The 13,997-nt window shown below is 34.8% G+C and overlaps 1 protein-coding gene across 1 annotated transcript in view; it reads right to left on the minus strand.

Moving 5' to 3' along the window:
- Window positions 1–4,750: 4,750 nt before the first annotated feature.
- pds5b (PDS5 cohesin associated factor B) overlaps window positions 4,751–13,997 on the minus strand; it is a 50,230-nt gene continuing 40,983 nt past the window's right edge. Inside the window, exons 28-34 of the mRNA XM_073817265.1 lie at window positions 13,150–13,269; window positions 12,608–12,670; window positions 12,383–12,525; window positions 7,625–8,086; window positions 7,443–7,538; window positions 7,210–7,321; window positions 4,751–5,555 (exon numbers count right to left, since the gene is read on the minus strand). Of these exons, the coding sequence (XP_073673366.1) occupies window positions 5,520–5,555; window positions 7,210–7,321; window positions 7,443–7,538; window positions 7,625–8,086; window positions 12,383–12,525; window positions 12,608–12,670; window positions 13,150–13,269 (1,032 nt within the window). The 3' untranslated portion in view covers window positions 4,751–5,519. The remainder of the gene's footprint in view (window positions 5,556–7,209; window positions 7,322–7,442; window positions 7,539–7,624; window positions 8,087–12,382; window positions 12,526–12,607; window positions 12,671–13,149; window positions 13,270–13,997) is intronic.

Genomic DNA, 13,997 nt, shown 5'->3' on the forward strand with positions numbered 1-13,997 from the left:
GTAGTCTGTGCAATCTAGAACTTTTATTTTTATAGCTTTTTTAAAAATATAGAAAATAGTGTATAAATCAGATTTGGGTGGGCTCTTATTTTGTAATTCCACATCAGATAATCCTGAAACTCTTCTGCTAGCATTGTGGCAAGGTGCACTCTCAATCTGAGGTGAAAGTAGTCTGTGCAATCTAGAACTTTTATTTTTATAGCTTTTTAAAATATAGAGAAAATAGTGTATAAATCAGATTTGGGTGGGCTCTTATTTTGTAATTCCACATCAGATAATCCTGAAACTCTTCTGCTAGCATTGTGGCAAAGTGCACTCTCAATCTGAGGTGAAAGTGGTCTGTGTAATCTAGAACTTTTATTTTTATAGTTTCCTAAAGTAGAGACAAAACAGTGTATAAATCAGATTTGGATGGGCTCTTATTTTGTAATTCCACATCAGATAATCCTGAAACTCTGCTGTTAGCATTGTGGCAAGGTGCACTCTCAATCTGAGGTGAAAGTAGTCTGTGCAATCTAGAACTTTTATTTTTATAGCTTCTTAAAGTAGAGACAAAACAACAAATAAATCAGATTTGGATGGGCTCTTATTTTGTAATTCCACATCAGATAATCCTGAAACTCTGCTGCTAGCATTGTGGCAAGGTGCACTCTCAATCTGAGGTGAAAGTAGTCTGTGCAATCTAGAACTTTTATTTTTATAGCTTTTTAAAATATAGAGAAAATAGTGTATAAATCAGATTTGGGTGGGCTCTTATTTTGTAATTCCACATCAGATAATCCTGAAAGTCTGCTGCTAGCATTGTGGTAAGGTGCACTCTCAATCTGAGGTGAAAGTAGTCTGTGCAATCTAGAACTTTTATTTTTATAGTTTCTTAAAGTAGAGACAAAAAAAACAAATAAATCAGATTTGGGAGGGCTCTTATTTTGTAATTCCACATCAGATAATCCTGAAACTCTGCTGCTAGCATTGTGGCAAGGTGCACTCTCAATCTGAGGTGAAAGTAGTCTGTGCAATCTAGAACTTTTATTTTTATAGTTTCCTAAAGTAGAGACAAAACAGTGTATAAATCAGATTTGGGTGGGCTCTTATTTTGTAATTCCACATCAGATAATCCTGAAACTCTGCTGTTAGCATTGTGGCAAGGTGCACTCTCAATATGAGGTGAAAGTGGTCTGTGCAATCTAGAACTTTTATTTTTATAGCTTCTTAAAGTAGAGACAAAACAACAAATAAATCAGATTTGGATGGGCTCTTATTTTGTAATTCCACATCAGATAATCCTGAAACTCTGCTGCTAGCACTGTGGCAAGGTGCATTCTCAATCTGAGGTGAAAGTAGTCTGTGCAATCTAGAACTTTTATTTTTATAGCTTTTTAAAATATAGAGAAAATAGTGTATAAATCAGATTTGGACGGGCTCTTATTTTGTAATTCCACATCAGATAATCCTGAAACTCTTCTGCTAGCATTGTGGCAAGGTGCACTCTCAATCTGAGGTGAAAGTAGTCTGTGCAATCTAGAACTTTTATTTTTATAGCTTCTTAAAGTAGAGACAAAACAGTGTATAAATCAGATTTGGGTGGGCTCTTATTTTGTAATTCCACATCAGATAATCCTGAAACTCTGCTGCTAGCATTGTGGTAAGGTGCACTCTCAATCTGAGGTGAAAGTAGTCTGTGCAATCTAGAACTTTTATTTTTATAGCTTTTTAAAATATAGAGAAAATAGTGTATAAATCAGATTTGGATGGGCTCTTATTTTGTAATTCCACATCAGATAATCCTGAAACTCTGCTGCTAGCACTGTGGCAAGGTGCACTCTCAATCTGAGGTGAAAGTAGTCTGTGCAATCTAGAACTTTTATTTTTATGGTTTCCTAAAGTAGAGACAAAAAAACAAATAAATCAGATTTGGGTGGGCTCTTATTTTGTAATTCCACATCAGATAATCCTGAAACTCTGCTGCTAGCACTGTGGCAAGGTGCACTCTCAATCTGAGGTGAAAGTAGTCTGTGCAATCTAGAACTTTTATTTTTATAGTTTCCTAAAGTAGAGACAAAAAAACAAATAAATCAGATTTGGGTGGGCTCTTATTTTGTAATTCCACATCAGATAATCCTGAAACTCTGCTGCTAGCACTGTGGCAAGGTGCACTCTCAATCTGAGGTGAAAGTAGTCTGTGCAATCTAGAACTTTTATATTTATAGCTTTTTAAAAGCAGAAACAAAGAATATATATATATATATATCATAAATGTATATGTATATATGAGCGCTATGGTAAAAATCACGTTCTAGACGAGCTCTGCCATTTGGATCATTTCTCGGACGCTTTTACCGTAATACGCAGTTTATGCGCGACCGTCGAAATATATTGGCGGCTAGATTGACTGTGCTTTTCGACTTGGCGGCTGGCCTGACCGCAGTAGGACAGACGGAGTGTAAATGGCCGTTAAGTGTTTTTGCTTATACCAACACTGAATTGTTTGTCTTATTTCATTATTTCTCTGTTGCAGTTGGCACGAAGTAGAGTTCTTCCATAGTGTGGGTGTGTATGAACACATGCAAATTACTGCTCTCCACAAAGCTGTTATAATAGTACAAAAACTGCTTCGTGTTGCTCAGTTGAACGCAGTCTAATGGATTTCCAGTTTTGAAGTGAATGCCACATCAGCTGGTCAGCAGATGTTCCCAAAATGAGTGCACGAAAAACAATTTTTGCTACATCTTACAAAAATATGATGTTAAGTGATCATTTAAAACCAACTGTTCTCAAACTTGAAATGATGTATGCAGATTTGCAAAGCAACGGCAAGGACGTCAAAAGCACAAGATCAATCTCCAGTCATCAGTCTTCTGATTTTAAGTGCACTCGAATGGATTGAAACCATTTTGCTTGTAGAGTACTGAATGAGAAACTGAGGCAGATTTATTAAAATTCTTTAGTAGCTGTAAATCCTGTCGACCCTCAGATATATGCACTGATTTGTTTAATCACCTCAGTCATCAGTAAAGTTTCTTCTGGACAGATTAGAAAGTCCTGAAATTAGTATAGATATTATTTTAGATGTTTGACTATCATTATCATTAAAAAACAAAACATTTCACATGACTGTATCCACCTTTTTCTTTCCTTAAGAGTGGGCGTGGCCATTTGTAAATTTTATGGGTGTGGCTTCTGGTCTCATCTACATCCAGCTTTTTTTAGCTGTACAAAACAGCTCATTTTGCTGCATGATATTGCAAATTGGTGTGTATTATCATATTTTAATGTATTATCTAATGATTAACACACTGGTTTGTAGTGCAAACAGTTTTACCCTTTACTGCATGTTATTAGAGGTTTCAAAATGGTTGTTAAAATGGTTAAGGATCAGCAATCTCAACATAAAACTGATTGTGCAGACCAAACCGTAAGTCGTAGAGACTTGAAACTTGGAGAGATGGTAGTACTCACGCTATCTACAACGTCACCAAGGCTCACCCCAGTCGGCCTGACGGGGGCGCTACAGCGATCAAAGTACTAAATCTCTCATAAATCCTAAACCAATTCGTCTCAGGTTCAAGTGTCTTTTGTTAGAACATTTGGCTCACCCCAGACAAAACTCAATTTTCAGGTATTTTGCATTTTTTTTTTTTTTTTTTAAACCTACTTTTGCAAACTAAATGTTTTTGCCGATCGGAACCAAACCAGTACAGGAAGATTCTCTGGAAACTGATTATCAATAATTATCAAAAAAGTTGAACTTTAGACGCCAAAACGTTTGAAAGTGGCAGGGCTAAATAGCCATAACTACACAACCGTTTGTCCTGTCAACGTGAAAATGGTTACGCACGGTCTTGGTACAAAGGACATTTTAAGGACATTTGCATATCTCAAAAAACATGGCTGCCATAGGCCTATGAACTTTAGACAACCATTAGACAAAGTTAAAGGAGGACGATCGTAACGTAACTCGGTGGGCCCGTTTGACTCACGGCCCTAAAGGTCTGAGAAATTTGAAAGAAATTGCCCATATTGCATTTTTCGTAAACGTATGTATATTGCAGTGTTTTTCACACATACGCACAATATTTGTAATATGGATAGACCTACTCGTTCTGAACTTTGCCTCTAGAACCACTGCTGTCAATCAAACCGTTAAGTAAATTGAGATGTTAAAAACGTGCTTTTGCGTTCTAGTCCTAGGTTTTTCATTCGATCTGGAAAAAACTGCACAGTACAATTTTCTGGACTTTCTTGGTCAATAATTATCAAAAAAAAAAAAAAAGTTAAACTTTACCCTTTGGGAAGCTATAACTGGGCTGTTTAGAAAAGGGGCCTGTCCAAATATACTCAAAAGCCTATAAAGCCTCAACAAAAGCTCAAAACTTAACGAAACCTAGTGAGCACATACAAGTGATTTTAAACAAGCATGCAAAGTTTGAAAGATCGGACCACATCTGATGCTGTAACAGTCATAATTGTAAAAAAATAAAAAATAAAAAATAAAAAAAAAAACATTTCTATGGTAAATTGTCTGTATTTGCCAAAAATGTTTTTTAAAAGCATTGATTTAGGTTGTTACAGGCTTTCTAAATAATATGTATTTTGCCTTAAAGCGCCTGAATACCAGTAATCGCATATAGCAGCTCATGAACCAGGTTCTATATATCTGCCTTTATATTATAGAAAGACGCTCAAGATATTTTGAGGTGTTTTGCATCAAAACCCCTGGCTAAATAAACAATACGAATAAGAAATGTGCAAGTTATTTATACAGAATATTTTATTGGTTCAGCAGACTGAAAAACTGATTTGGGTGGTGAGGGAGAATCTTCAATTGTTTCCCAACACAGCCAATATTAAAAACCAATGCTCTGTACCATCTCCTCCCTGTTTCAAACACTGATAAAATCAATACTGGGCTGTAAAATGTAACAAATACGTGAGTTTCTCATCAGACCAGTGTTTCTTTTATCTGCAGAGGCACATTTGCACATGCACAACCATATGCACACACGAATTACACAAATGAGAAGGGTTAAAAAAAGGAAAGGATAAAATGACGAACAAATAAAAAAGGGAACTACAAAATGGTTATTGGTGTAGCACAGTACAGAATGATATACAGAAGACACACGGGACACATACAGTACTGCTAAAAGTTGTTCAGATTTTTTTTTTCCTTTACTTGGACAGATCAGCTGGTGCAATATATTTAAAGCTGGAGGTAAAAGCTATACAAGTTGCCTCCCTAACCTTGGGTGGGGGAAAAAGTAAGAGCCCAAAAACTATTTACACTTTCTTTCTCATAAGATTAAGATCACATGGTCGGCACACATAACAATGGAAAACAAACCACAAGTCATGGTGGATAGGTGGGGCAGAAGCGTACGGCAGTAAAAGACGGCAAAATACAGCTGAAGCAGATGCATGGCTCCAAAAAGTCCAAACTTTCCACAAGTTCACTCCTCTCCTTGGGACTTTCTTAAGTATAGCAATTTCCAATCTATCTGGCATTTTGTCTCTGTAAGCACTCATCTTCGGTCCCGTCTCCCCACCTTCCGTCGCACCTACAAAAACACATTTGCACACTGTCAGAACTTTCAAGGTTTATAACTAATGAATTTTACATTGTCACTCGTGATTACAAAAAACAAGAAATACTTCAAGATTTCAACTAAATGAATTATGCTTTTACATCACTCATGGTTAAAAGGAAAGTTTTTTTTATAAACCATTTTAATGTAATTTAAATAATTACTATATGTGACCCTGGACCACGAAAATAGTCTTAAGTAGCCAAAAAAAAAATAAAAAAAATAAAAAAAAATTCTGATTAGTAATACGCATTGCTAAGAACTTCATTTGGACAACTTTAAAGGTGATTTTCTCAATTTTTAGATTTTTTTGCACCCTCAAATCCAGATTATTATTATTATTATTATTATTATAAATTTAAAGATTTCCATCCAATTTTTTATGACACAAGTTAATCATGATTACTTGTTAAAAAAAAAAAAAAAAAGTAACCTTCATACAAAGTTCTGCCGCAAATTTCTATGGAATTAATATATTTCAACACTTACTATTTATGAGGATCATTTTATTTTCAAGATTTCTGCCTAATGAATTTAGACTTCACATCATGATTACTTAAAGATTTTTAAATCTTCATACAGATTTCCGGAGCTGATTTCTGTGTTGAATTTATATATTTAAACAACTATTATATTAATATTTATTATAATTTTAAAGATCCCAATACATTTGTATGGCTTTTGTGATTACTAGATATACACTGCTTATCAAAAGTTTAGGATCAGTTTTTTTTTTTAAAGAAGCCTTTTTTAAAGAAGGCTGTGTTTATTTGATTAATACAGAAAATACAGAAGCACAACAAGCATATTGTGAAATATTATTGCAATTTAAAATAGTGGTTTTCTATTTTAATATACTTTAAAACAGAATTTATTCCTGTGATGCAAAGCTGAATTTTCAGCATCGCAACTCCAGTCTTCAGTGTCACATGATTCTTCAAAAATCATTCTAATATGCTGATTTATTATCAATGTTGGAAACAGTTCTTAATATTTTTTGGAACCTTTGATATTTTTTTCAGAATTCTTTGAGGAATAAAACGTTAAAAAGAACTGCAATTATTTCAAATAGATTTTTTTTGGTAACAATATACACATGACAGTTCAAAGTTTTGGGTCAGTAAAAAAAAAGAAATCTTTTTTTCTTTGAAAGAAATTAATACTTGTATTCAGCAAGGATGTTAAATTGACTTATATCGTTAGAAAAGATTTCCTTTTTAACTTTTTATTCTATAAAGAATCCTGAAAAAATTACAGGTTCCAAAAAATATTAAGCAGCACAACTGTTTACAAACATTAATAATAAAAGTAATAAATCTGCATATTAGAATGATTTCTGAAGGATCATGTGACACTGAAGACTGGAGTAATGATGCTGAAAATTCACAGAAATAAATGATATTTTATTATTGTTAAGTACATTGCAATATAAAACTGTTATTTTAAATTGCAATAATATTTAATAACATAAGGAAAAAAAAAAATTGTACTCATCCCAAACCTGGTAATCTTAAGATTTGAATGAGGTTCAATGAATAATTTAGAATGAATAATTTAATTGAATAATAATTAAATCAGCTGATTTGATTTTTCACGACTGTGGGGTTTCAGTAGAAAGGAAACTCACTTTAGGTGAAGAGTCAATTGACTCCTCCTCTTCCTCCTCACTTTGCTGGGCTGTGTCCATCTCCTCTTCAGACTCCTCTTCCTGGTTGGCGGCAGCTTTTGATCTCCCACCGCTGAAACAGATTGTATGAGTCAAAAATAAAACCCATGAAATAGACCAAGACACGTGTATAGACTCCAGACAGCATCAAGGGATAAGAATCAGAAAGCTTTTAGCAACATGAGTCTGTGTACCTGGCTTTCCTAGCTCCTGTCTGTGCCCTCGGAGGTCGTCCTCTTCTTTTCTGAGGTGTGGATTCCACAGAATCGCTGGCAGCATCTGGCTCACCTCTGTGAATAACCATTTCAAAGATATATGTTACGAATAAAGAGTATTCAGGAAGGAAAACTACAAGGACATACAGGTAGCCACTAACCTTGCTTTACGTCCTCTTCTTCCTTTGGGCTTCACCTCCATATTCTCACTGCCTGCGTCATCCTCCTCCTCCTCTTCTTCCTCTTGCTCCTCCTCATTTTCTTCCTCTGCAGGTGGAGCTGCCTTCCTGCGACCCCTCCTGCCCTTGCTGGGCGTCTCGTCCTTTGAGGCTGCTGATTTGGGAGGCCGTCCTCGTCGTCCTCTCTTGGGGGGACTGTTCTGTTCGTCTTCGGTCTCCATGGTGGCCTCTGCTATGCTGCTGTCTTCGCCCCACTGGTCCTCAGCATCGTCGGTGCTTGTGTTGGCTGCTTTCTTCCGGCCTCGCTTGGGCTTGGACTCCTGGCCCTTGTCGTCCTGGTTGGCTGCAGCACCCCGTTTGCGCCCCCTGGTGGGCTTTTCTGTCTCAGGGCTCTTCATTGAAATGTCTTCGTTCTCACTGTGGTCCACATCAGCCGAGTCCAGTCTGGGGCGAGAAAGGAAATCTAGGTTTTAGTCCATTCAAAACTTACTGGTATGGTGCCAAAATTACTTTGGGTGGTTTCTAGGGTGTCAGCGTATGTCTGGGGATATTTTTAACATGCATAACCCTGGACGAAAAACAATTATAAGTAGCACGAGTGTATTTGTAGCAATAGCCAAAAATACATTGAATGGGTCAAAATGATTGAATCATTCGGATATTAAGATCATGTTCCATGAAGATATTTTGTAAATTTTCTACCGTAAATATATCAAAACTTTATTTTTGATTAGTAATATGCATGGCTAAGAACTTCATTTGGACAACTTTAAACTTTTTTTATTTTTTTTTTTAACAACGATTTCCTCAATATTGAGATTTCTTTGCACCCTCAGATTCCAGATTTGTATCTCAGTCAAATATTGTCCTATCCTAACAAACGATACATCAATGGAAAGCTTATTTGATGTATACGATGTATAAATCTCAATTAAAAAAAGAAATTTACCTTAATGACTGGTTTTGTGATCCTGGGATACATATTATTGCTAAACAGTCAACTTTGTCCAAAAAACAAAACAAAAACCATACTACCATTACAAAATTCATTCAATTAATTTGTTTCTTAATATTAAGAAACAAATGTACTGACAAAATCTACCAAATATGTACTTCATTAAAATATATACCGTTAGTACAAATAATTAAATATATTTTAACAATTTGTATTGATATTTTCTAAATTGTACTAATACTATGTGTAATAACATTATTATAATATATAAATAAAACAATAAAAATAGCAAATTAAAAATAAGTTCTGAAACAAAAAATTTATTTAATAAAAAAAATAATTTGTATTGATATTATCTGAATTGTACTATAAAAAATATCATTACAATCATAACAATTACAATTGCATTATATAATAAAATTAGCAATACATTAAAATAATTTATTAAACAAATAATACCTATTAAAAATAATAATAAGAAAAATTATGTACTTCATATACGCTCACATAAAAATAATAATATGTTAATAAAATTAGTTACAATTAAATTTAAATTATATTATTAAACCAAGATTAAAAATGTATTTAAAAAAAAATAATAAAATAAATACATTAACATTGAGCCATCCTTCATGTCCATAGCACATACACTGCAAGACAAATTACTGTCTGCATTCAGATTATTTGTGACCCTGGACCACAAAACCAGTCATAAGGGTCAATTTTTTAAAATTGAAATTTATACATCATCTGAAAGCTGAGTAAATAAGCTTTCCACTGATGTATGGTTTGTTTGTTTTTGGCTGAGATATTAGTATTTGAAAATCTGGAATCTGAGGGGGGCAAAAAAAATTAAATACTGAGAAAATCACCTTTGAAGTTGTTCATGTTATGAAGTTTACTGCAATGCATATTGCTAATCAAAAATTAACTTTTTATATATTTACGATAGGTAAATTACAAAATATCTTCATGGAATATGATCTTTACTTAATATCCTAATGATTTTTGGCATAAAAGAAAAATGGATAATTTTGACCCATACAATGTATTTTTCACTATTGCTACAAATGTCCCTGTGCTACTTAAGACTGGTTTTGTGGTCCATGGTCGTTTTGAAAAGCCATGAACTACTAATTGAAGAAACTTCAATTGAAAGACTTCAAAGACAAACTTCTAGTAATTTTTCATCTATTTGTCTTGGTCACGTATCAAGACACCTCCAAGTTTGGCCATTATATATCTCGAGGCACGGCATGAGTCATCTCAATGCCATCGGGCAGCACATTCCCTGAGTGCTCTTTCAACGTGCCACAGGTAAAAGAAAACAGCAATTATTGTGCCTTCATGACGCAGATCCATGAAACGCTCCATTCAAAAGAATCTCAATGACACCTACTCAGACACCGAGCGTCTCGGAGGCGACCATCGCACACCTACCCTTTCTGCTTTCACTCGTGCAGGGAAGCTGAAAGGCGGTGTGATTACTGAGCAGCGTAACCTCAAAAGAGCTTGTTTAGTCCACAGTAGGATGTTAATACCACAGCCGTATTTTGCAGACCGAAAATTCATTTTAATAACATCCAAAACGGATTCAGACAAGGCTTGCGATCAAACTGCAGACAGCTCAGAGTTCATAACAATATTACAGTTTGAAGAGAAGCAGTGTGTATTGCTTGTGTGTTCATGCACACCAGCATTGGTTTTATGGGACATCTGGAACAAATTTATGTCTCTTACTGAAATATGTAGTAGAAATCCCATGAAAGATTTACGTTATTGAAAAAACAAAAAAAATCCACATCGTTTTATACATATTTTAGACTACAATGAGCGCCATTATTTTTGATGACTTGAAATGTTTGCACTCGGTGAGCTACTGCCACTACCTGTTGCTATTTTTACACAACTTGGAAAATGAAATACTGATAGAATGCCGCATTGTGCGGCTTTTGGTTGTAATTTTCAGTCAAAGGTCAACAAGAGAAGCGATGCAAGTCTTCACTGCTTTCATAGCGATAAGAGGAGAAAAGAATAGGAAGATGCTTGTGGATAAATAAAACTTCCTAAAGACCTGCGTCTTTGTTCTCTCCACTTTAGCCCTGATGCTTTTGAGGCTTTTAGTAGACCCCAGCTACTTAAAGAGCTTACAAACAGCAGGAAAAAAAAAAACGCTAGATGCCATCGTGGCAGGATGTAAACATTGCTTGTCATGTCACTGAAGGAGTTTCTCAGCTCGGATTTCACTCGATATTATAGTGTTTAGATTTCTTGTGGTGAAAAAAATTGATGGTTCAGCATTTGGTTTAAGCCTAAGCTTATATCCATAGGCACCTGTAAGTGCTTTCAGTAGCTGTGTTCATCGTATCAGCATTTTATTTTCTGAGTTGTTTCAGTCAAAATAGCAACAGTGGCATCAATAGCTCACAGAGTGCAACCATTTCACATAACTGAAATAATGTTGCCACCCACAGTCCAAAGTATGTATAAAATGATGTGGATGTTTTAAATAAGATAAATCTTAAATAGATTTTTTTCCACATATTTCAGTAAGAGGCTATTTACTTTATATTAACCCATACAAGTCTTAAAAGAGTAGTTCAATTCCAGAACAAAAATTTACAGATAATCTACTCACCCCCTTGTCATCCAAAATGTTAATGTCTTTCTTTCTTCAGTCGCAAAAAAAAAAAAATTATAGTTTTTCAAAATCGTCCTACATCACTGCAGAAAGACTGTGGGATTACAAATTTAAGAATCCATCTTATTTGCAACATCGTATGAAAGACTAAAGTGACCTACATTGTATTGGGCATTTAATGTGAACATAGTGGCATCTGTTTACTGATTAGATTCAATATAGTTTCTAGTAAGGGGGTTCTGCTGGTCTCTTAACTTTCTACTGAAAGTTAACTAGATGTGAATTGTTACACGTCTTTTGTTCTTGTGACCAGGTGCAACTTAAACCATTTGGGTACTGTTATCTTTGGGGAGTAAGTTTGTTGAAACTCACAGTGGGGGTTGACTTCCTGTATTGTCTTTAGATGTTTTGATTAAGTGATCAACAGTGGGGGTTGACTTCCTGTATTGTCTTTAGATGTTTTGATTAAGTGATCACTTCTGAGGCTGTGTAAGGTCAACCCTTTTAAGGACTGCCTTAGTTAGACTTTTGATGACTGCAGCGCCGCGCAGTGCGTTCTCAATAAAGAACTCTGCTGAAGACAGCCAAGAGTCTCCTGGTCTTTGCTTCTGAGGTTCCAACAGTTTTACCAACCCAGTGTTTACAAAGTGAACATGCAAAGAAAGGTAAAACAGCCATGTAGGTCGATTTTGAGTTTTTCGACATACCCTAACTGTCATGAACCGAAATCCACAGAGTTAATGCAGAGCTAGACGAGACAAGTGTTTGAGGTTAAAAAAATATATAAATTGTAATTTCTTTTTAGAAAATAACTGATTGTTTCACTAGATAAGACTCTTCTTCCTCATCTGGGGTCTGAGTCTTTTGAAGCTGCATATAAATTGTATTTTGGAAGTTTAAACTCGGGGGCACCATAGAGGTCCACTATATGCAAATGTTTTCCTCAAAAAACAATTTCTTTACAACTGTAGAAAGAAAGCCATGAACATCTTGGATGTATTTTTGTTCTGGAAGTGAACTACTCCTTTAATACATGGGGTTGCCTTTAATGTCACTTTGGAACTGAATGCATCCTTGCCGAATGAAATAAAAATGGTAGTGTTTATCAGAAAGCTCACATGGTAGGAGCATTTGTGACACTAACCTTCCTTTACTGCGGCCAGGGGAGCTGGGGTTGGAATTACTGCTGGCGTTGCTGATGGTCTCCATGCGTGAGAGTTTGGTCTGCAGTTTTCCTGTGGCGGACAGAGGCTTGTTCACAGCGCCGAGCACGTTTGCTGCCTTAGGCTACAGAGAGAATCAGGCAGTCAATCTCACAGTCCAGTCGGACCCAAGAAGGTTAAAGAAGCAATAGAGGGCAAATATGTACCTTTCCTGGGGTAAAGAATGACTTCATCTCAGGAGGCAGATAGTTTTTCGTGTTACTGAAATTCTGAAAGGCAATGAGAACGTTGAGAGACTTAGTGAACAAGTGGGAGAAAAAAAAATCAATTTGAACAAACATTGTTCGAAATTCAGATTTGACCTGCAAACCAATTACTTTCTATGTCTTCTGACTAGATCAAGACTTATTTTTATAGAGACTGCACTCAAGAGAACTTTGATTTTTTAGGGCTTAACGAAAAAGTTATATACTCTATAGACCATGACTCTTTAATATTTTATAAATCTCTGTGACTTCAAAAATGTGTAGTGCTCATGATACATAAATAAAGAGCTGCTGTTCATGGGAGATATGACTTCAAATTAAGTCATAATCCCATACTGCCTCTCTTTCCATTCACTTAACTCTCCCTTGTCAACGAAAGAAAAAAAAAAAAAAAAGAAAAAAAACTCAGAATGAAAAAAAATCTCTGATATTTCTATAACTGGAAGACTTGTAACAGTTCAACAACGACAGTAGTTAATCACCTTGTCTGGTTGTGTGAAGTAACGTGCAGGCAGTACGGGATCTTTCGGCGACTCTAGACTGTATGTGGTGCTCTTGGAGATGACGATGTTCATGGCTACATCACACACGGTGTACAATTTCTGCAAGGAGAAAGAGAATTGAGAACAGTGTAAAACACATTTAGGTATGATCTTTTTCACAGAGCAAAATGTATAGGCCCCTGTTTTTTTCCAAATTCAATTTTACTATTTTTTTTTTCCAAATTCCATTTTTTGTGTTTCAATTTTTCTGGATTCCATTTTTTCTAGAATGTATTTTAATGGTTAAATTATGAAATATTAATCAAAAAGCATGTCAATTAATTGTTTTTTTTTTTAAAACCAAATTCTGTTTCCATAAAATTTCTGGATTCCAATTTAATGGTTTCATTACATTTTATCCGTCCACTTTTTCCACAATCATAGTGTATATAATACTAGTCAAAACTTTTTGAACAGTAAGACATTTAATGTTTTTTAAAAAAGTCTCTTCTGCTCACCAAGCCTGCATTTATTTGATCTAAAGTACAGCAAAAACAGTAACATTTTGAAAGACTTAATTTAAAATAACTCTTCTCTATTTGAATTTATTTTAAAAATGCAATTTATTCCTGTGATTTCAAAGCTGAATTTTTAGCATCATTACTTAGTCACATGATCCTTTAGAATTTGTTGAGTAAATGTTGAGTAATTTTTTTTCAGGTTTCTTCAATGAACAAAGTTCAGAAGAACAGCATATATCTGAAATAGAAATATTTTTTAAATGTCCTCATCATCACTTTTGATAAATGTAAAAAAAATCTTTGCTAAATAAAAGTATTCATTTATTT

Source organism: Garra rufa, chromosome 14, assembly GCF_049309525.1.
Source record: "Garra rufa chromosome 14, GarRuf1.0, whole genome shotgun sequence".
Taxonomy (NCBI): Eukaryota; Metazoa; Chordata; class Actinopteri; order Cypriniformes; family Cyprinidae; genus Garra; species Garra rufa.